This window comes from Rhyacophila brunnea, unplaced genomic scaffold (genome assembly GCF_057557595.1).
Source record: "Rhyacophila brunnea isolate RB1 unplaced genomic scaffold, BYU_Rbru_1.0 scaffold_3, whole genome shotgun sequence".
NCBI classification, from domain to species: Eukaryota; Metazoa; Arthropoda; class Insecta; order Trichoptera; family Rhyacophilidae; genus Rhyacophila; species Rhyacophila brunnea.
In genome coordinates this window covers 8,338,403-8,363,451 of record NW_028232965.1, presented here as the reverse complement: position 1 = coordinate 8,363,451, position 25,049 = coordinate 8,338,403, and the positions used below count along the sequence as shown (strand labels likewise).

The 25,049-nt window shown below is 32.0% G+C and overlaps 1 protein-coding gene across 2 annotated transcripts; it reads left to right on the top strand.

The window, feature by feature from the left end:
* The first annotated feature begins 224 nt into the window (after positions 1-224).
* Positions 225-17,637, top strand: Cpr73D (Cuticular protein 73D). Of its 2 annotated transcripts, none has more exons than XM_085952661.1 (8): positions 225-306; positions 6,465-6,598; positions 8,715-8,852; positions 9,566-9,747; positions 12,026-12,233; positions 13,747-13,848; positions 14,944-16,457; positions 16,822-17,637. In XM_085952661.1, exons 2-8 carry the CDS (start codon positions 6,468-6,470, stop codon positions 17,403-17,405), a joined length of 2,859 nt encoding a protein of 952 aa, XP_085808787.1. In that variant the 5' UTR covers positions 225-306; positions 6,465-6,467; the 3' UTR covers positions 17,406-17,637. The 2 variants fall into 2 exon arrangements, with proteins under 2 accessions (XP_085808787.1, XP_085808786.1); XM_085952660.1 differs by having other exon boundaries at positions 226-488.
* Positions 17,638-25,049: the final 7,412 nt, after the last annotated feature.

Below are 25,049 nucleotides of genomic sequence, written 5' to 3'. Positions count from 1 at the left end.
AAAAGTTAAATAAAAAATGACAAAGTAACAGCGCCGTGGGAAAAGGCGTCGGTGAAAACGACGCCGCTTGCAAGTCGTCTTTCGTCGGCCCGGATCGGCTGATATCGCGTCGAGATAACACGACTGCAGTGCCTAAGAGGGGAAGCTGAAGGATCTAACTAAATTTTGATAGCCCGCACTTAACTTTGATCCGTATAAAAGACTTAACAAAAGAATTTTAAGACCAGTTAACATCTAGCATACAAACGAACACCATATAGTTACATAAAACACTTATTTTGGATTATAAAAGACTGTGTTATTTCTGTAAGTGTGAACATTTAAAATAAAACATGGCCATACCAATAACATTGTATTCAGTTTAAAGAAGCATATAGTGTTTATATACATATCTTTGTTAAAAATAGTGAAGTCAAAAATATAAAAAGAGACTATTTGTGAAATTAATATATCAGTGAACTGTGCCACCCCAAAATATTTGGATACACGTGAATATATTACTTTGTTTTTATTATGTGATTGGTTTAGTAAAATTGATCAACATATTAAACGAAATTATTTAAAAATAATATTTTCACTGTTACTTAGAAATTTCTGAAATGTGTTAATTTTTTGTTTATATGCTTGACTTTTCCCCACGGACTATAATCTCAAAAATATTAATTGTTTTTGTTAGTTTCTCAAACATGTTTTTAAATATTTAATTAGATGTAATTACATTGTTATACTAAATTGTTCATATAAGGATAATTAGAATTGACAAAAAGATTAGGTCACTTTTATTTTTCCGGGAAATAATAATTATAATAATTAATTTCCGACCACTTATTAGATTTCCTTGAACACACTTAGCTTATTAAAGTTGTAATATTTAATACAATATTAATAAGATATAACTAGAGACATCAATCTATCAATTTATGTATACAATCGATTTGAATTCATTATTTTAATAAAAAAAAATACTAAGTATGAACGTAAGGGAAATCTTATTTTAAATATATAATATTTTTTATTAAGTACCTAGTTACTATGTAGTTTAAAAAAATCTTTATAGATACAAGGATAATTCAACGATATCGTTTACCACAAACACGTTTAATAACGACATAAAGTATATTGTTTCCGTTGTCATTTTAGAAAAGTAAGTAAATATTCAATATAAATAAAACGGTACTAGGAAATACTAAATTATAAAATGCCCTGACTTAGAATACACAAGGTTTTTATTAATTGTTATTATACTTACATCTGATACGAAATCTTGATTGTAATCATTGCTGAATGAAATACATCTTCCTTCCAGTCTGACAATTGCCATTGCAACAATGCATAATACGTATTTTATTATATAACTTATATAGCATTTTACACTTTATTATTATCAAGACATGTGCGACTTCAATTAAAAATAAAAATAAGAACAAAAGGTTACTTAAAAGCAATACCACTAAATACACATTATAAAGATCACACTTTTTACATTGATAACATATATTTTGTCAATAAACTATTTCTTATTATTATTCAAAGAATAATTCGAAAGGTTTAAGAATGTAACATTTTTTCAAGATTTTTTTCTAATATGTATGTTTCTGGGGTAATTATTTCCAATTATATATTTAGTTGGTATAATAAAGCAGTTTATAATTGATATCAAGCGGCAAAAGAATTTAACATATTTTCTATTTAATCAACCCTCAAAAATATATATCCCTCTCTTGGAGTTAACGTATTTTTCAATTGAAAAGAGAAAAGATGCACAAAATATTTTAAAATCTCGATTCATTAAAGTAAGTTTGTTCGAATAACTTAATTATATATCTCTACATCATACTGAACGATATAAAAAATATAATTATATTTCCATGCAACATTTTTAAGTCAAACAATAAAAAAATAAGCATTCGCATAAATGCCATAAATAATAATAAAATTGATGATTTGAAAAATACAGTGAAGATTGTGAGGGTGGCTGGTATATTATTATTTATCGAAATAATAATAAAAAACTAAGAAAGGGTAAACTTTAATATTCGCTGTGTACAATGGATTTGTCTGGATGCCATTATAGTTAAGGATAAATTATCAAGACTTTAAACCGTTACCATAAATATACCTGAAAGACCACAATATTAAAAATCTATTCTTCGACTGATAAACGCGCAACGTGTATTTATAACTGTTAATTAAAAAAATGTAAAAACGAAGAAGTATCTAAATTATCATAATAGCTTCACTTTACGATAACATTTGGGTATACACAGAGTAGAAGTTATTAACAAATGTTTTACGAGAAGTGATTGGTATCCATTTTCACAGCCTTTTGGATGCACTGGATTAAACACGTTAAAAAGACAACATGAAATTTTCCCTAAGATTTTGCCTTGGGATCGAACCCGCAATCTAGGACTGCTCTATCAATTAGATCACAAAAGAAACATGGTATCTTTTTCAATAAATTGTGTTATTGTCATGGGTATGTATTTTTATACCTAGGGGGCCCAATTTTCACATCGTTCGAGATTAGAATGGTGGAGTTTGACAACGCAGGGTGGTTCCGCACTGATCCTTGTCTGGCGTCTTTAAATCGCTACCCAGGCACTCAGACGTCATATACAACAGATCTATCTATCTATATGTCGCCTTTAAACTGCATTTCCCCTTTTGTAACTTAAATGAACATAATTTAACCAAAATACAAAATTACGTATAAATAAGTATATAGAATGAATATCATTAAGATACTTCAAATATAAATAAAAAACAGAATTAGATTTCAAAAATTGAACATAATCTTAATGTAAAAATATTAATTGTTAATTTAATAATTAAAATACTAACCCTATTTTGGCATATTATTAATTTGCCCTTGACCAACCGTATTTCGAAGAAAATGTATTTTATTTTGCACTTGATAATTCTCAAATCAAGACAACGAACGTTTGAAACTCACATCCTATTCTTCTATTGTTAAATTAACACGCTTTGCAGAAATATTATTTTTGTAATTAGTCAAAAGATGAGAGGTGGCGAATACAAATTTAATTGGCCAGACTTGGCATACAAAGACACGTTTCCCGTCAAAACAATACGTCGAAAAGGTTGTCGTTATGTTTTTATTTAACCACGGTCTTATTAATAATTAATTATTGCCATTTAAAAACATACCTAATTATATTAATAAAACAAATAATATGTGTATGTAACGCGTTTAAAAGTATACTGATGTCATTGATTGTAAAACATATTGTTTATAATCATTATAATGATGTTACCTGTTAATTCCCGGTGGAATAACATCATTGTATTTTACCGCGCGCCGACATAACCATACAATGTTGAGTTTCCTTCTACTCTCCGTGCAGGCGTCTTCCGCTAGTTGTTTCCCATACTTCCTACAGGGCAAGTGTGGGAAAGCGGACAGCTTAATTAAAATAATACACTTTTGGTATATGTGGACTTAGACAAAATAATTGAACATTGATCACGACCGGTTTTTCCTGATAACAGAATATTCTCAATTGATTAGAATGTCCTGTTAATCGGACAAAACCGGTAAAATTATGTGGAATAAATATTATATTATTTTAATTTGATTTTATGGATGTATATTATGTGATTGGCTCATGTTCATATCTCTTGAGGTGAGTAACTGCAATTATTTATTAGTAAGATTCATGGGTTAGCTGACATACAAAGTTTATATTAGTAAATTGAAATGTATTAGCATCATGTATGAGTTTTAAAAAGAAACCTACATAGTAACATTTAATAGTTTACATGAATAAATAGTTACATATTCATTTTCTGGATAATATTGAAAATATAAGATTCCTGGGATTTCATAGTAAGTATCTAAAATATGATTAGGTTTATAAGAAAATCGATGGTTCATATCTTTTTAGTTTCCATTAGGTATCTTCATTCGAAAAGATAAATGAACGGATGGATAAATATTTAGGTTAGCGTTGAAGATGCAAGATAAGCTTAGGACCATGAATATAAGAAATTATTTATTTTTATCAATTGCATACGTATCGAGAGGAGACGAGGAGGTAAACATTAGTAACGGAGAGGTCGGCAAATACAATTGTTTACGCCAGATATTGAGTCGCGAATGGAGATAACCGTTATGAGCTAATTATTGACAGGTCATAGATGCTTTGGTTGCAAGCTCTTCGAACTTGAACTTATTGGTCACCCTACATGGCCTACGTGTATAGTTGTGAATCGCAGAATGCTAATCACGTCCTCTGGGAATCTCATGAAATGTATGTGGAAAAGGATGAGTTATTCATGTTGGTCCAGCTAGTCGTTGGACCCATCAGTTGATCCGATCAGTTCACCACGGAGGACACAATAGATGCTTAAAAAATACGTCATACGGAGAGCGAGAAAATCACGATTGCTTTGTTTAATCTTCATTTTAATGTATATAAACATTTTTAAGAATTACACTTGGTATACCCGGTGACCTCAGTATGCGGTAACTGCTCCCGAGACAGTCATAAAAAAAACTGTAGACGCCTCACGTTGTCATGTATGTGGTGCCTCGTAATATTATGTCCGATTAAGATCGGGTGTAGTACAAGGGTAGATAGGAAGGTTGCGGTAAAGTGGGTTATCATAGATAAACCTGATTGTACCGAGGGGCAAAACATGTATCGCTAGCAAACATCCACATATTATAATAATTATAAATGTACATGTTATATGCTTCTCCAGTCGATGGCATTTATTTTACAAAAAAGTACGAAGTGGGAATATTGAGTATAGTCAAAAGTAAAATACATTTATTTAAGAGTCAATTTCGTATATATTTTTAATTTTTTAAATATTTTCGTACGCATCTGAGTTGCTTTAAAGTTATACAAAATACATCCTCGTTTACTTCATATTGCTTGTCATTAATATTAAAAAAAGATACCATTGCGAAAGTAAATAGTTGCGATAATTCTTGAATGGTCGGTAACTTTTAACAAGCATTTTTTATCAATGTTTTCAAAAAGATAATAAAAAAATATAATTTACGTTATTATCATTTAACTGTCGCTTGAGAGTCATTTCGGCGGGATACATAATAATAAAACCATCCGGTGAAAAAAAAAAGAATTTTCAACATTTTATTTATAAGCTAAGTCATTTTGAAAATGATCAAAAATGTACATGGTGCAATAAAAAACCACCGGCCGTTGAGTAGTCCAAGATATAATCCCGGAGACTGGATAAAAAAACTACATTTTTATCCCAAATCAACCCTATGCACGGACACATGCAACAATGCAATATTCTCCAACCCCAAAAATGCATTAATTTTTTCAATTACATTACGATTATTCAAAATTATGTTGTATCTCGGACTGAAAAATAAATGCTTGTTAATGAAAAGTTTAATTATTTATTTCATGAACATGTAGATATAATATGAGGTAGTAGCCAATGTAAAGAATTTCTAAAAATATTTTTCTTTACCATTTGCGTTCATAATCGAAGAATATTCTGAATCCTAATGCAGTGAACGTTACATAAACATTTTTTTTCACTGGGAATGGTTATTGGTTATACGTCCAACCCATTAGGTCTTTGCTCTGGATCAAACACTCATTAGAAAACAAGTAATTTCAATACATAATATACGGGATCGAATCCGCATCCACTGTTTTAGAAAAGGCCCTGTAAGAAATACGGCATTGTGGGATCAAAAAATAAAACATAATATGCACTCTGATATGTATAAAACTTTTAATATATACATATTTTTAATTAAAATATATTCAAAGTAGTGATACTTAAAATTATAGATGTAACACAAAAAGTTGTAGTTTTGAATGTACAAATTAAAGCTTATATTATATAAACAGCATTTGTTTATCATATGTAATAATACTATTATATGTTATATAAACGGGCAAAGATAAAATGTATTAACTAATGAAATTAATGTCGAAAATACATTATTTTAAGGGCTCGAAACAGAGTTCCGATTCGTTAAAACTCCGGTATTATCGCTCCCTCTCGTAGAAAAGTTAATTTAACCGTCTGCACAAGCTTAATACACTATAATAAAATACAATTATAATTAGATCAATATGTTAATATTGATTGACGTATCAAAATAATTATAGAAAGAATCTTGGACCAAGCAAATTTCAAACATACATTTTTTGTCCTTCTTAGCTAGGTCAAATGGTAGCTGATCAACCCCATTTAATATATTATGAAACGATTGCCGAATTTTTTTATTTATTTAAACTGTTTTACAGTCAAGGATCGGTTCAATTGTCTAACTTGTGAAAATTATCATAATTAATTTAACCACTGACTGTTTTATTAAACCAGACGGAGGCAGTCACGATTATAAAATAACACTTTGCGTATCTAAGGAAAATAATATGAGATAACTTGTTACCTCGACGACTATAAACAATGGACCATTAACGATGTATTCTTTATAATTCCAGACGATGTGCTTCCACGGGTTTTGCGTTATTCTGACGGCACTTGTGGCTCTCAGCTCTGCGCAGATTCCTCCAAAGTCCAACACGAACAATGGCGAATATAACAACGTTAACACTGACGGCTCATTCGATTTCGGGTACGTGGTTCTCATCAAAATATAATAATATGGCGATTCTAATCTGAACAATCAAACGCGCTGAGCATTCCATTGTCAGGATGGCAATGAGTTGGTTAGCTGGTGCTAATTAAAAAATCGACGAATGATTAATATATCACTTCAATTATGAATGAAACAATATGATATTTACAAGGATGGGTCATAAAATTAGTCTTTGTATAAAATATTATCTTAATTCATTGGGGGTATTCAAGAAAAATCACGGTCGCCTTTATTGACTAGCGTAATATTCCAGGATTATGAAAATTTAATAACAATAGGTAGTTATGTATTGAAATTACTTATTGGCTTTGGTTTCAATAGAGCGTATAATCTCTACTAGTTTTAATTAGTAATTATCCAAAAAGATGAACAGATTTGAAAATAGTGTTTACATTTAATTGTTTTTTTTTTTATAATATTACTATCTAGAAGTAGAACTTCTAGATTATCTCATGGGCTTAATAATATAATGAAACAAGATTTTATAACATTCTTTAACATATTATAATAATATTATAAATCACTTGTTTGTCATATCATTATCAAAATACAGATATGGATCAATACAATATAATGTTTATATAGTAATAATTTGAATGCAAATTCAAATAAAATATTTTTTTAATTACAATAATATAATTTATATTGATTTTACTTTTACAGCTGATATTTCTAAATATTAATGTCCCATCATGTCGAAAACCAGTAGTCAAGTAAACACTTAAAAAAAAAACAGTTTACATAATACGAGTCTTACCGAACATGCGTAATACAAATATTCGTACATCGATTGAATGGTTTTTCAACTGACATCAGTTATAAATATACAATAAAATTGTTATAAGTAATGAGATGAATAAAGACATTGTATAATTTTAATAATTAAAGCATCAATATAGGTATGTACCAATATAATTTAAAATACATTGGGCATGAGGTCGATAGCGATCCACCGGTGGATCTCCTGAACTACTTACATATTATTATAAAAAGTACATCAATTTAAAAAAAAAAACTGTTTGTGACGAATTTTCTATTCAACAAAGCCAATATTAATTATTAGGAAATAATGACTCTTTACCTTCTCCAATTTCGAGAGACGTTTCCGAAAAGTTACTAGGCTAGAACCGACTATTACATTTTTGTGATACTTGTCTGACATTGCTGATGTGGAATAGAAAATTTTAATACTTAATACATTTTCTCTATCTACGGTCGAAAATGAACTTTTTCTTCATCACAGTGACATTAATATAAAAGCTCACAGTTCAGATCCTAACGACCATTTTGGAATCTAATAAACCTAGAACAATAATTAAACCATTGAAATGATGCTTTTAATTTCACACCATTGTTAGCTTATATTATTTAAATCAAAGTATCTTTTCTGCCGACAGACAATCATTTAAAACTCCGTGCAAGATTAGCAGTAAGTACATAATAACTAACCTACATTAAAGATATTAAAAAATATTGGATATGTAGAAAGGCTTAATTGACGACTAATGAAAAAAGTTTTCTTTTAAATTCAATATTTAATTTGATCATATGGTATAATTTATATTTTTATGCCATGATTTATTCTCGATCGGAACCGTTTCCTCGGCCGTGTGAAGCCCATCAGGCACCAATAGCGAGAGGTTCAAGACTAGTAAATGCGCTCCCGAAAGACGTATACATTTTCAGTGACGTGCTATGTATTTTGTATTCAAAATTTTATTTTTCTGTATAAAATTGTATGTTTTTATTTTCAAAATTTTATTTTTCTGTATCAAATTGTACTTATGTTTTTTTTTATTAATATATATATATATTATCTTCTCTCTTGTGAGGGTAATATTAGTTATAATGTAAATCTCATGTTGTAAACGTCTTCAATAATTTAGATTTATTATGTCCACAATGTTTTGTTTCCTCAAATATATAAAATAAATAAATACATTAAAAAAATATACATATTATGGTGCACTTGTGGAAGTTTAATAGTATGTCGGTAGTTCTTATCCTGGATAGTCTACTTAGGCTTGGTTTACATTAATTTAATGATACCATGCAGATTGGGTACCTTATTTCAACATTTCTTTCGTTAAAGGTATGCAAACGATGATCGTGGATCGGCATATCATGTCGCCGAAGCGGATCGAGCCAACGTTGTGAGGGGAAGATTTGGATCAAGAGACCCTTCCACAGGAACTGTTAAGGAAACTGTTTACACAGCTGGACCACGAGGGTGAGTAACCCATGTATTTGTGAAAAAGTTCGGGCAAAGTGTTAACTGTTATAATAATAAATCAGATGGACAATATAGTTTTAGTAGTTTTCCCGTTATGGAAGCAATGGATAAAGATGCGAACCCTACGTCTGGATAAACATGTAAGCTTTTCGATCCAGTGTGTTATATATTGGAAGAAACTGATAGGTTGAGCGTAATGTGAAATTTAAATTATCGATAATTCTATTGGGATCAAAAACTGTTTTATACGTTTATAAACAAAGGGGGGTTTTTAAAGCTCTTATTAGTAGTTTTGTATTTTTTAATAAGTTAAATACCTACCTATATTAAAATACTACGTTCCGCGCAATTACGCTTGTTTTACAACTATATGGAACCATGGATTTAAAACATATTTTTATTTACGATTTCTCAGTTTGCATCCTTGTTTGTAAGGCGACATACGATTAAATTTTATTTTGAAAAATACATAAAAATAAATAGCTGAGTACGAAAATTTTCAGTGAACATTATTTTATACGAAATACGTTTTCAAAATGTATTAAATTCCGTTTTTCAAACCACTTTTGTGTTTTTTAGTTATCATAAAATAATCCTTATTATTAATCAATTTTGATTCGATTTCAAAATATTCTTTAATGTTTAAATAGTCGTTTGAAATGTAAATCTTTCATTTCTTTTGTATTTCAAACTTTCAATAAATATTTCAGATTTCGAGCTCGAGGTCCCAATATTCACAGGAAAATGGACTTGGACCAAAGACCTCGCGGGCCCATCGGTAACAAAGACGACCCTTACTTCGATCCTAATGAAGATCCCAGCTACTCATTTGGATTCAAAACACCTACGTATGAGAAAGAAGAGGCTGCCAACAGGCGAGGAGATGTCACAGGTAAATTATTAAGTTTACGTTTTCGTCACGCTGTTTCTAACTTGCCGAAACGGAAAAATGGGTTTTCCGAATTACCATATTCTGTTACCATAAAAATCATGCACACCTACTACAGATTAAACAAAACTACACACCACCTTACGTGTTCTAATTACATCGCATTTTAACCCCTTCACTCCGCATATCTGACTTCTTCAATCACCTCGTCACAAATCCCATTATATCAGATCCCCTCTCGCTTTGGGCGTGATGCCACATATGTACAGCCCTTAATATTCAAAATCATTTAATCGCACTGAACTGAGGTGACGTTTTGTTAATAATAAATTATTACTTGCATGTATCAGAGCATTGCCAACTCAAGTAGAAAGCCGATACATGCACAACGACTGGTCCTAATTTTTCCGCCCCTCCCGTTATTGTCTATGTATGAACTGTCATTGTTCTATATAGTGCTCATACTGACGCGTTTGTCGTGTTCACACAGAGAATGGTTAGATTTGAATAGATAAGTTACATGATAAATAATACACTAGCATTAACACACCTTCTACAAATGTAATGCATAGATAAAATGTTACATATTTTTTGGAAATCGATATTACCACCGGTTTTTGTGTAAAGGACTAGTCTGACTTTGATAGCTGATGAATAACAGGAATGTATATTATTTATAATTTATTAATATATTTGATTTGAGATTTTTTTTATAATTCAATTCGAAATGAGAAAGGGCGAATCAGTATGTCAAGCAATCAGGGATCTGATTTTGACAGCTGAAAAGTGGACCACTCGTTGCTTGTGCAAGAAGTTATGCTCAGGCTTTATTAATCTAAAGATGGCGGTGATCAGAGGTAACATTTTCTCTGGGAAATTACGTTAATCCACAATTCTATATAAAAAAAACCTGAATTAATAATTATCTAAAGTCAAAAATTTGTTAAGTGATCTCCATTTTTATATCGTTATAAATGACAGTCTATTGATTTATACCCACTTATAATATCACTGAGTTATTACTGTAAAAGAGTAAATTATTCATGAATCTAAAGAATATTTAACATAATATTTGCCGAATTTCTTTATAAAGGGGTGGGGAACGGGACGAATTTTTAGAATAAATAATTTTAAGAAAATTTTGATATTATAAGTATTTACAAATAACATCATTTGAGGGATTCGCGCCTATTTACTTGACCGCTAAGCTATGTGTGTACTATCTAATTGTTATGGAATTAACTAGCGTTTCTTATAATGATTATCATTGAAGCGCTTTCTAAATTGCGTTATTGTGGGTATATAATAAATAATATTACACTCTTCAATCTTGTGAATTATTAGTTGAATAAAAGAATATTGTTCAACTACAATTAAATTCAATAATGTACATTATTTAAATAGAGTTGTGTCGAAAATACATTACGATTTAGCTCTTAGCTACTTGTTCGGGTGATTAAATGCAGAATGGGGGGCATTTCAATTCAATTGCGATAAAATCAATAATAATGTAGTTTACTCTTTTTAATCGCTTGGTGATTTTAAATAATTTCATACAAATTATTTTTAAATAAATTCAGTGCTGATTATTCTCTTTCGCTTACAAATCAATAGAAATGTGAAAAAAGCTTCGTTAAATTTTAACCGTTTGGTACTTTAATACAATAATGGTATCAATATAATATTATCATATAATACCAATACCAAGTAATGATATTTTACTGTGTCTGCCGAATAAAGATTCGACTTAAATTTTGAGACGATGTCTTTGGGTGTTTCTAAATTTAAAACCAAACGGCGGACAAATCCTTTTTATTACATTTAAAAATAAATTACATACAAAATCGAGTGTTTATATATTTACATATGACTAAACAATTTGCCAAAAAACTTGAGCATTTTTCTACATTTAGTACACTTTACAAATCCTAAATTTAAGACGTTCGGGACATGGCATGGGGAGATTTATTATTATTTTAATTATTTATAAAATAACGTCGTACGAAACTCATCTCACGCAAACGGAGTAGATCAATACAGTTTAAGCAAATTGGTTGAAGATAGATTATTAATTTTTCAAAAGGGTCAAACCGTCCTATGACCATGTCGATGATGGATGGCATGGTAAAAATAATACGTTTTCAATCACTTTCTTTCCAATATGACGGCAAACATCGACACATTTTCATTGAATATGACATCTTTAGCAATTAATTATTATTTTAATTGCCAGTTCGTATAGCTAGAATGTATTAATTTAATTGCCAATGTGTGTTTTAAGGCCGATATTCTTATGTGGACGACGTTGGAGAACGACACAACGTTGAGTACATTGCTGGAAAAGACACAGGATTTCACGTGAAAACTGCTTATCCAGATTCCAATCCACTTGCCATTGGTCCTCTCTTCTATAATGGACCTTTAGTAAGAGGAGAGAAGAAACAAAGAGGCCACTCTTCGATTCAAAAAGGACTCGACGGTTCATACAGGTACAAAATTATTTTTCTTTTCAGAGTGCGTTTTACTAGCGGAGGTTAGTGATCATCGACTCTATGTAGAAAATGGTCATTAGACTACGATTTTTCACTGTATTCCGCAGCTTAACATCTCGAGTTAGTATCAATAGGTAGGTACCTTCTTTTATTTTTATTTCTATAAACTAGGCGTACCTTATTTAATCGGCTGTAGATTCGACTTATTCAAAATTATAAAGAATTCACTACAATCCGTAATATTAAACATTATTTATAGTGAGAAAAGTGGGCATTATTGTTTAGTAATGTAATTGTGACTTCTTCAATATCTCAGTAAGCAATAGTTTTTGCAATGTTCTAATGAATTTATACGCCCGGTCAATCGTTCGGCACGCCTACGCTTTTATATTTTTAAGTAAAAACCTCTCCTGGTTTTGATTGACTTCTTCGGATATTTAGCTTTTTTCGAACTGCAGAAAATTATCATTACATACACCGTCCAGGATCAACGTCAAGAGATTTCTTTATAAATCTAAAAGACACCATGCTCAAATAAAAGATAGTTGTTTACCGTAAACAAATGCTTATTTTCTTTAGCGGCGTTGACTCAATTCTTGGTGGAAAGACATAATTAAAAAATATATAGTTTAAATTAAAATAAAACAGAATGTTCAATAATTAATACACTTAGTTTAATACGTGCCTACTACATAGTGTGTTTAATTTTTATTAATATTATATAAACCTAATTAAGTAGGTACCTATCAATATTTTTATGGGAAAAAGCAATTTAATTTTGTTAATATAAAACATACATAATATGAAAACATCTAATGTGTATGTATATCCACTAGAAAATTCTTTAAAAAAAACTACACCCGACGGAACTTGAACCTGTTACCGCTGGATTCGCGCAAGTGTGCTTTTCCAATTAAGCTATGGCCATCCTACTTAATAACTACGATTTTAACTAGTAGTTATTACATGAAATGCTTATCAAAATGCGTTACAATGTTGGTTATCGGTTTTTGTATATTAAATCAAAGTAGGTATCAATTAAATGCCTTAATTACTAATTGACGTCACGAATCACTCCAATATTTAGTTTTTATAACGATTTAGGTTTTCAAATTAATATTTATAGAATGTTGCATTCTCGAATAATCTTGTTCGTTGAATAAAAGAAATAGTTTGTTTATTAGATATGATGAAAGTAAATAGACGAACCAGTGTATTTTACCAGAACCATTAATTTACGACACATAAATACATGTTGATATATACTCATAGTATTAAGCCCTTCCAGGTGTGCAATATTTAAATTTACCACTTCATTGATTTGCATGCTAAAAATGATTCACGAAATTTAGTATTGAAAATAAAAACAAATATGTTATAATATTGCATTCTTTCAACTCATCAGTAGATATTATTTTCCTGAATCATTTTCACTTCTACAAATTGTGCCCAATAAATGATATTTTATAAATAAAACTATGTAATCAAATAAGAATGAATAACGTCTTAGGTTCATTTCGGCCGGACCAGACCAAAGACGAACTGAGAGTAGTGACGCCAAAGGAAATGTTCGCGGTTCTTACAGTTTCCTTGATGATAAAGGAGTTCAAAGGTATATTTTCCCACTTATTTATTTTAAGATTAAATATATAAAATTGTGTGTCTAAGAAATCTTTTCACAATACCTATCTTTAGTATATAAGAAAACTTACATGGATATTCACATTCGTTTTATCGAAGACACTGTGTTTTTAAGAGATGTTATTGTGGGCAACGCCCTTCGACTCTGGCGAAATTGAAAAAGCATTTAATCATTCTCCATCCCCATATCGCCAGTTTTGTGTCATCTTCTATGTAAGGTAAAGAGGGATAAGCAGTGCCCCAGCAGAAGATTGAAGAGATTGGATGGTGTTGTGGTTACCCTTCATAAAAAGGGGAATTCACTTGTCTGCAACAACAACAGAGAAATCACTCTCCTCAGAATACGGTTAGAGGCCCTGTTATGTAGGTGTGCGAATATAACACCATCTTAGGAAACTCCTGTAATGGCAGCAGACTCATGAGACGAATACAGCTCTAAACTGCAGTTTCGTGGACTACCATAATAAATTCGACAGTCTTCATCGTAACTCTTCGCTCAATATCTCTGATACCACAGTGTAAAACACAAAAACGCTGTATGTGACTGAGACATGTACTCTATATGCCACCCGTGAGTGCGACACTCCGCGCCTCCCACTGAGGCCGTACACTTAGTGGTATGGCCACGTGGATTGTAACATCGCGGCCGACGTTGACTTACCAAGCAGTGTTACCATAAGGACGATCTAATAACACGGCAAAAGACGCGAGACGCAAGTAATGCCCGTTTCATACGGGACACATTTGTGTCCAGCCACCAGTGTGTCGAGATGCTGCATTTACATTTATAAATGAACTCGAAACTCGTGTGTCTCCGCGTGAACGCGCCCATCCACTTATGTGTGGCAAGACACAGTTGTCCCGTGTGAAACGGCTCTAAAATAGCATGATATTGTGCTTGCGTATGCTTCTTGGCTGAAGAGTGAGGGGGTGAACTGTGTAAGTAAGTTTAGACATGCAAGTTATACCACAAGAATGGCATCCTACAATTTTAATCGACTGATTCTATTATTTATAAATATTTTATGGCAATCTGTTTTATATAGTCTGTTTATTTCTATTTTAGAACCGTCCACTATATTGCCGGCCCCGGTATCGGATATAGAGTCGTAAAAAGCAGCAAAGATCCATTCATCCCGTCATTCTTCCCCACGTTACCAGATTATAGAGATCCTGCACTAAATAAACCATTCGGACCTGCCGCTTACCTACCGGACTCTCCGATAAACAGTGGCGGAGGAGATGATATATTTGGAAGACCAGGCGGTTCAGCTGCTTCTGGACACGTTAAACCACCCAAAAATAATAATAAAAAACCACCCCCAAAAGGAAATGAAGACAATGGTGATGATAAGAATGATGTTTTTGGCGGAGATGATGGGGGGTTTGGAGAAGATAAGCCGTATGTCCCAGAACCAAAACCAACTACAAGACCAAGTAAACGACCTCCATTCGGTGGCACAGGGGGAAACGGTAACAATAATGGTGGTGGAGGGGACGACGGCGATGATGGAATATTCGGAAGTTCAAACTCCGGCTCAGGAAACAATAACCGACCAGATGTAGACAGTAGTAAATCGGATACTGATGGAGAAGAAGCCCGCCCTGGCATCGAAGTCGACGACGATGATGTTTTTGGTACCAAGCCGAGTGGTGGAAGACCAAGCGGAGGTAGTAGGCCCGGAAGCGGAGACCGACCTATCAACGGTGGACGACCTGGAATTGGTGTAAGACCAGGAGGGAATAGACCGGGAACTGGTGTAAGGCCGATTGGCGGTAGACCAGGAAGTGGAGAAAGACCTGGCAGTGGGGAAAGACCAGGTATTGGCGGTAGGCCAAGTGGTGAAAGACCAGGAAGTGGAGAGAGGCCTGGTAGTGGTAGACCTGGAAGTGGGGAAAGGCCAGGTAATGTACGGCCCGGTAGTGGAGAGAGGCCTGGTACCGGAAGACCCGGAAGTGGAGAGAGGCCAGGTAACGGACGGCCTGGGAGTGGCGAGAGGCCTGGTACAGGAAGACCCGGAAGTGGGGAGAGACCAGGCAGCGGTAGACCCGGAAGCGGAGAGAAGCCTGGCAGCGGAGAAAGACCCGGTAGTGCTGAAAGACCCGGCAGTGGTGAGAAACCAGGTTCCGGGTTAAGACCGGATAGTGGCGAAAAACCCGGAAGTGGAGGTAGACCTAGCGGTGGTAAGCCCAGCAGACCAGGAAGCGGAGAAGACAAAGATACCGGTTATAGTCCAGGAACATCAATCGGGGGCAACGGAGAAGTCGGAGGTGATACAAATTCAGGGAAGCCAACACAAGGCAGTAGACCGGGAAATGGTGGAAGACCAACCGTCAGGCCAGGAAGTAGACCTGGAGGCAGTAACAGACCAATTGGCGGCGGTAGGCCGGGAACTGGCGGTGGGGGTAGACCCGGATCTTCTCGTCCTGGAAGTGAAAACGGCATTGATAATAACAATGATGGAAATGTAGTTCTTAGACCAGGAATAGATGATACTGACGATGATATATTTGGTGATGGACCAAGTTCTGGTTCAGGAACTAGCTCAGGGTACCCTAATAAACCAGGAGGAGCTCAAGGTAAACAATAAATAAAAATTAAATGTATTTATTTTCTACATACTTAGTTATCTAAATGTTTTGGAATACTTACATCTTACAATATTAATAATTATATCTGTAAATGAAATAATATACCTATCAATAATAATTATAAACTTTCAACTTAATTAAACATAAACCAGACCTGTCATGAGTATTTTTTTTATATTACATTATAGGAAGCTGTATGTGATATTGATCACAATAATATAATATATACTTTAGAAACTAATATCTTAATCAGTCATATAAATTTAAATATTGATGACAGGTAAACAATTAATAGGCTCCATTTATTTTGAATAGTATATTATGTAGTTATACTAATACCATAATATTCTAGGTGGAAGACCAGGGTCAGGAAGTGGCTCAAGACCTTCCGGTGGTAGCAGCGTGGGAGGTTCATCCCAAGAAAAACCATCACGACCAGGAGCCGGAGGTAATGATGGACAAACTGGTTTTGATAAGCCTCAAGGACCAGGAGGTCCCGGAACATCCGGTAGCAGTGGAAGCGGCATTGGTGGTAGCAGTGGTAGCGGTAAACCAAGTGGGGGACCAGGAGGGACAGGAAGTTCAGGAGGGACAAGTAGTACCGGAGGAACAGGAGGCGGATTCCTCGATAGTATTGATGACGGAGAAGAAGAAGGTTACGGCGGAGGAGATAAAGGCGGGGGTGGAGATAGCAATAACCTTAAGCCAGAAGGAGGGCATAATCAAGGGCCGACAGAAATCAATTTAACAGGACACCCTGATAAAACAAAGGGTGGTACTATTATTAGAAATTTAGGAGAAGACACAATCAATTTCCCTCCTGGATCATCCGTAAGAGCTCATGTACAGTCCATTGATTTGTTTAGATTTGGAGCGAAGTCACCATCGCCGAGTGAAGCTGTAGACGCAGAACTGAAGAAACATGGCAGTCGATGAACAAAACTCATTTACAATAAATAAATAAAATATTTTGTGTTCTACATCCACGAGGCTTGACTATCAGTCTCATTTCATACTTCTTTCCATTTCAAATACTTGTAAATAAATTAAAATTGAAAAAGTTGAAGTGAAACAAAGACTGTGTGTGATTGATTGGTTGGCATCTGAGCTTGTCTCATTCATTAGTAATTAAGACTTAAATTTAATTATTTTATACTTTAGACATATTAAAAAAATCAAACAAAAATTCTATCATGATTTATTATTTGACAAATGATACTATATCTAATAGCAACTTCAGCGCAAAACCCACAGAAGGGCAACAATATTGCGAGTGGTCTGATCACTTAATACCACACAGGGGGTGCGGGTGGCTCATTTTATTGACACTAGAATTTCATTTTATCGGCGGACACCCTTCAGCCCACTCGCACATTTTTGTTTTGCCATCAATCTACTTTTTGAGATAAGTAATTAAAAGCAAATGTTATTATTTTATTATTGCCTCATATAAAGTAGTCAAAATGCACTTTTAATGTTGTTCCAGTCAAAGCGTTAAATTTTAATTGTAAAGTATTGGTCATAAATTTGATTTTGAGTGTATTTTAGCAGAAGCCAAAAGCATGAAGCAGAAGCAAAAAGAATGTAAAATAGTACATTTTTAAGGGTATCAGGGGAGGAATAAAAAAACAAATCTTTTTGGAGGTATTTTATTGATGATAACTCATTACACTTTTTAATATGTTTTTTGAAGTTTCTTTCCTCAACAAATGTTTGATGGAAATATTGAAACCACAGAAAGTATTCGAAGCGTTTATAAAAGTAAAATAGGCACTCGGAATCAATATTTCCAAATTATACATTACCTAATTATTATAGATCAATGCATTTGTACATCTTATATTAACGGGAGGTGAATAACATTTTTTTTAAAGTCAAAATTTACAAGGAAACAATTTTACCACATATATTGGTGTCATTATATGATACAATATCAAAGTGTCGATTTATATACTGCTAGAATTTAATATTATTCATATAATAATAATGATTAATAGTATTATGAAGAAATATTCAATCCTCAAGATAGAGAATGAGCTTTATGATTATAATATAATAATAATATATAAATTTATTATCTTAACATAAATCTGCCAAAACAGTAATCAAAAATTTTCACAAAAATAGTTTTCAAAGTATATTTTACAATTTATTTTCTAACCCATCAAACATGAAACAACATACAGGTTAAATTTATTCTATACAAAATTAAAACATGGCAAGGTTGAATTTTTAACAAGATATGTGACTAAAGAATAACATGACAAGAATTTTTAGTAAAAACAATCAATATTATAAATTCACAACATATCTCACATCTTTCTATATTTTTTTATAAAAACCCTGTTGAAATGCTCTGGCCTAACAGTGAGTGAAAACGCTCGTAAAAACATAACAGTGTTACGAAAAAAGGTGCAACAACCTAATCCTATATGAAAAATTTGACACATTGTTGAATAGTTTTTTCTAATGAAAACAAAATATCTATAAACAAGTGCAAATATTGCTGAGGACATTCTGATTCAATTTTTCGATAGTTAGAAGAGTAGAACAATAAAATTTGATTGTGATCAGTAACAATGCGTAGTCTTAGACTTAAAAAATAATAGAAAAATGCAAAATCTACCCATAAGTTTAGATTTTTACATATTTTTACCTATTTACAACACATTTCGATAGCCATAATTTACTCGTAGCATATGAGATTCAAGTAGGTGGATACGGTAAACAATAAACATTTAAAATGTATCGTTGTGTTTTGGCACAGATAGCATACCAGAAAAATTAAGTTAAATACAATTAATTCAAAATAATGTTTTGTGCAACAGTGATAGGTTCTTCGAAACCGGTATATGAAATATATTCTAATTGAAGTGAGTGCATAATTTTTTTTTTGTTAATATATTTCAGATAGATCAGAGAAGACAAATTTACAAAGCCTTATTAAACTAGATTGAAACATTTTGATAATAGTCACAATAGAGGAAAAAAAGAATTCAAAAAACTTAATTGTCATACGGTGACAGGTTAAGATTATATATATCAGTAGAAAAAACGCAATAACGTTTGATTTATAGGTATAGTTTGGTTAGTATTTTATATTATACAAAGAAATGACATATATGGACAATATGATTTTATGCCCAAAATTATTGGAATTGCAGAAGAGGTGCGAAGTATTAATCTATAGCTGGCAGTTTTGGGAAAAATGTGTTTAAATGTTTTAATTAACACAAGAAAGGCATATCTAGTATATTTACTGTCTGACCACTAGTGACATCTGTATTTGTCAGATTGAAGTGATTTTTGGTGACATCTTAACCTTTTCTATGCCCCATGATATTACTATGGCCAGTATCTGACAGGCTGCAGATTTCTAACGACACACGTTGAATGTAGAGTGAAGCTCTTAACTACAACCACTGTAATACCGATAATTTGTGGCTAAGTATTTCATAATTATTCAAACAGATTTCACCGTGTGTCCAGTGGCTAGTAATTTGAGTTTAAGGTTGGACGAGATAACTCACGAAATTTGTATGTGATGCCCATAGAGGTATTAAATAAAAAGAGGGGTAAGGAATCGGCTTTCTCATACAACTGAATGAAGCAGGCCAACAATAGCCGACAACTTACGAGAAATAGCGACGCGATAAATAAAATTCAGGGCATCACGCAGGATTTACTTTGGTCATTATAATGTAACCATATAATATAATTTTAACGTGGAAATTTTGCTGCAACTTGATTACCAGCCCGCCTCACCATACTTTTTCCTGCCTTTAACCTGCCGCCCCTAGGTCATGCCTGTCGGTCACGGCATCATAGAGTGAGATAACTCGTTGAAGGCATAGAACCGGTTAAAGAAGTCGAAAATATAAAACATACTGCCAGACATATTATGAGGGGTGTATTTTCAACTTATTCCACTACTTACTTGACGAAAATGAGTTATGAATGCCTGAATTAAAAGGATAAAATATTGAACAAGTATTTTTTGTATAGAATAACCAAATAGCATTCAATCCAGTAGAAAAATCAACTTCTAAATCGGTGTTAGTTACAAAAGTAACTTATTCCAATACATAAAACACATGTAACATCAACACCGCATACAGTTTTTGGGCGTTTGCCAAAAATTTGTTCAAGTGGAATAAGTTTGAAAATATACCCCTCGTATTAGTTATTACGATATTGTGATATTGATTGCAAGAGATACACAATATAGATGAAAAATAATTTGAAAAAGTCCGGTGGATATTAAATAGAAGCATTCTCTGATAAATCTAGGAGTTCGTAATAATTATTCATTAAAAAGTCACAATAAGTAAAAGGCGCTGCAATAATTTGCAAATCACAATAGAGAGAAAAAGCAATAGATAGAATATGTAATTTCAGACTAAATAGGTGGGAATTCATAATATATTTATAGTAATATCATTAAAGTAATTGTAAATATAATATATTATGTAAATAAAGATTTAGATTAATGCATTGTTTTACAAGAAAAATTTCAGACATTCAAATGATATTCAAGCAGTGAACATGATTAATGAAATTTAAATAATAAAGAAAGAATAGTGTAACAATGTAATACACATAGCACCATTTTTTTTATGATAATAAGTACCAAACCTGAACACTATAATCGTCAAAATGTCTTTTTTATAATAAATTTACAAAACAAATAAATAAGTACAATACAATATTAAAAAAAAACACACACATATATAACTTCAGAAAAAAATATTCAAAGCGTAAAGTAATTGAAGCAAACATAATATTGTATGTAATTTTGTGTTGCCACTAATTTGCAAACCGATTACCTAAATAATATGTACATATTAAATTTAGACTCAAAAATGGCTCAAATTTAATAATATAAACATGATAGAAATACAATTAAAACTAAAATAATTGCACCAAATAAGCATTGGTTGTCACGTCAACTAAAGCATTATCATGCAATCTAAATTTTCCAAGAGGAACAATAAACCCGGGTAAGAATGACAGAGTAATTCGATTGGTAAGACGAAAATATTGAAGAATTAACATCTCCTTGTTACGGAATTACCTGTTATGCAGAAAGGTAAAACAAGTGAACCGACTGTTGGTCTATAATTTCTTCATTTACTTAGATTATTTGGAGAATTTATTTCTCCTGATTAGAAATGGTGATATAGACGAGTTAATACAATGTTTCCGTTGGTAGATAGTTTAGGCACAATCTCTGTGATATTACGATTGTATTAGCGCCTTAATTATTATTTACAGCCTTAGATTCGATTGGTTGAGAAGGCCATACTATAATGAAGTTGAAAATAAAATGTATGAAACAAATGTGTTGGTAGTATATTTCATTGCCTAACTAGCGTTAATGATACTAATAATAATAGGGTGAGCTTCTAACAATAGGATGAATACAATTTCACACTATGCTCACATAATGGTAAGTATACCAAAATGCAGAGCGGTTTATAGCATTCAGTCACTACGGAGAGTGCTTGCTGTATTTTTGCTGTATTTTTTAAAAGCAACAATTCCACTACCGTTAGACACCCCCGGAGACGATCAATAAAATTGTTAATGTCAACTGTCAATCAAAATTTTCATCATTTGCCGTCAATTGAGAAAGCCGCAAATAATAATCGCATCAATTGCATCTGTAAACGATCAATAGGTTGTATGCATCATTGACAATTGACTTAGACAATTTTATTGATTGTCTCCGGAGCATGTATTTCGGTGACATTTTGATGTTGTAAGGAATGGTTTCAAAGGAAAAGGTTTATGACTGATGAATCTGGTCAACAAGTGAGCTTATTTGTTTCAAAGACGGATAATTCAATATTCCACCGTTTTCAGATAATCACAAAAAAACCATCAAGCACAACATTATAGAAATAGAACACTTTCCTTTTGCAAACATTAGTAAGCAATTAAAAAAGCGAATGACGAAATAGAATGATCTAAAAGTCATTAAACTGTATAAAAAAAACATGTCCAAAATTCGTCATAAAATATTAAAAATGGCAACTGATGAATAAAACAAACTTTTAAATCAATCTGAGGTTTAATACTATTTTATTGACAAACAGAATTTAGAGCAATAAGGAACCAACTTATAAAAATAATAGCCTCATTTACATAATATAATTATGAACTTCAGAAAATGTGCAAGTCTCACATGAGAGAGTAGTCTACAGCGTTCTGTCCATTATCTCTCAATCGCTCTTTCGTCCCTAGTCTTATTGAGTAGAACTGTTTCTCGGACCACTAAAATTATAATTTTTTTTTCATGACTAGCAATGAACCGCTTTAAATATCAGATTGTTTTAGCACGCTACTTACCAACGTAGGATCACTATTCTATGTAGTTTAAATTATCTAATTGTTTCGAGCCCATCAGTGTAATTGAATGGGAAAACTGCAAAACATTTTTTTTTCTACTATTTTTTTCATAAACCTCACAGGGTAAGTGAACATTGGAAAAGTTTTCTTCTTTGCACTTAAAAGCTCACTTAGGACCAAGCAACCGTTCGATGCATTGAATTTTATGGAGAATCACGTAAAGACCGCCCGAGTATTCGAAAATTATATCCCCTGATGAATACTTGGATCAGTGAAAGCATGGTGCATTCATGTCAATTCTAAGCACCGTACATTTTTAAGTCAAAATATCCAGAGCACCCCAGAGTGTGCAAAAAGATCCTGAGGATATAATAGTCAATGTGTCCTGTTAGAGAGAACACTGAGGATCAATACATCTGGAGGAAGATTGTGCAGTTGGCTGGATGGATAAAATCTTCCCCCGTCCATTTTTCAATTGTATTCAATCATTATGCACTATCGACTGGTAACCAGTAACCAGGTTAACAATTTTTTACCAATAATTAAACTAATATGAAACATTTTATATAACAAGTGTTAGGAGTTTTGTTTTGTCAGCCATTTATTCAACAAAGTTGAATATTACAATGAAAATGCTGAATCAACACAAGAGAACAATCTGTGGACTTATGATCGAAAGCCATTAAATATAATTTTTAAGTGTATAATACATAACATATGTGCGGGTGTTGTATTTAATATTACATATTCCAGTGTTTTATTATTATAAATTTAAAACATTGCACAATTTTAATATCAGATAACTAATTTATTTAATATACAGGTAGACTAAGGTGTTATTGAAAAAATAAATTGCTTTCAAATGATACAGAAAGGTTTCTACAACATCATCTAAGCAATATCCTAACAAAAAAAAAACAATCCTTAACTGACAAATTGACTATCAATTCTGGAAGAACAGAGATTTATAGAAAATAAACAAATGAAAGATTAATTGCAAAAAAACTATCGGTGGTATGGAAGAGTACATAGAAAAAGAGAAAAAAAATACCATATCCTTTTGCATCTAAAGGTTTAAATATATATCTCAAAATACTATTTATATAATAACAAGAATATACAGTTGCTTAGAAGATAAATGATTTGAAAGAATGAAGTAAATATTTATTCAACTATTTTTTTTTTAATAATATTTGAGCGAAACTCTTAATCTACATCATGATGGAAACGTGAAGGATGAAACAAAAATAATTAACCATTGATTTGAGCCTTAACACTTTACCTATCGCGAAATTATGTAAAGTAGTTTATTAAAAATAAGCAAATTTCAATTGCTAAATTAACAATAATACAACTTTACAATCTACCATTATATTTCAATCAAACTTTCAGAAAATATTATATTAATCATGAGGTTGCAGACTATTTATTGAATGAATTTTGTAATTTAAATCAGTTCATTTAAATTTCAACATTAAAAAACACTTTTACCCACTTGTATCCATAATATTTATTATACTATCAAACAGATATTACTGCGATAAACAAATGCCCATTTATCGAAAAAACATTTTTCTACCCAGTAATTACTACCCACTGACTTTGACACCACTTTAAAAAGATTCGATTGAAAGTTGACGGAAGTATGTAGTAGGTAAAGTGTTAAGTGAAATTATATGTAAAAGTAAATGATCTAAAATCCTCGAATAATTTAGAATACTTATCCACAAATAATCTGGACTACTATTAGAATAAAATAAATTCGAGATTTATAGTAGCCATTTAAAAAAAAAATCAATTGTGTACTATGGGATTCAAATCAAACTATTAAAAAAGTGTCTCAATCTCCTTGATACAATTCAAGCTATAAAATTCGAAAATTTTATTCTACTTTGATTGCGTATAGTAAATTTTTTTACTTATTTTAATTAATATCACCATTACAAAATGTGCGACTATACTGGATTGAGATTCAAGTACCGACTAATACATATATAATGTATTGTATAAACGTCGGATAAGTATATCTAATATTTTCAACGATATATGATTATGACTTATGCTGAGAAGCTGGTCACTAATCAAATCAATATAATAATGGTTAGTATTAAAAGAATATTTTAACAATAGTCATAGACTCACAATCATATCTCTCTTGGTAGTAATTGGATATAATATACGCTAGTCGACTAGGAATATTATAGAACAATTTATTATCTTTTTATTTTT

Coding starts and splice junctions, on each gene's coding strand:
- Cpr73D (XM_085952661.1), top strand. CDS start 6,468: ATGTGCTTCCACGGGTTTTGCGTTATTCTGACGGCACTTGTGGCTCTC. Junction 6,599..8,714: donor GACGGCTCATTCGATTTCGG/GTACGTGGTTCT, acceptor CTTTCGTTAAAG/GTATGCAAACGATGATCGTG. Junction 16,458..16,821: donor TAAACCAGGAGGAGCTCAAG/GTAAACAATAAA, acceptor ATAATATTCTAG/GTGGAAGACCAGGGTCAGGA.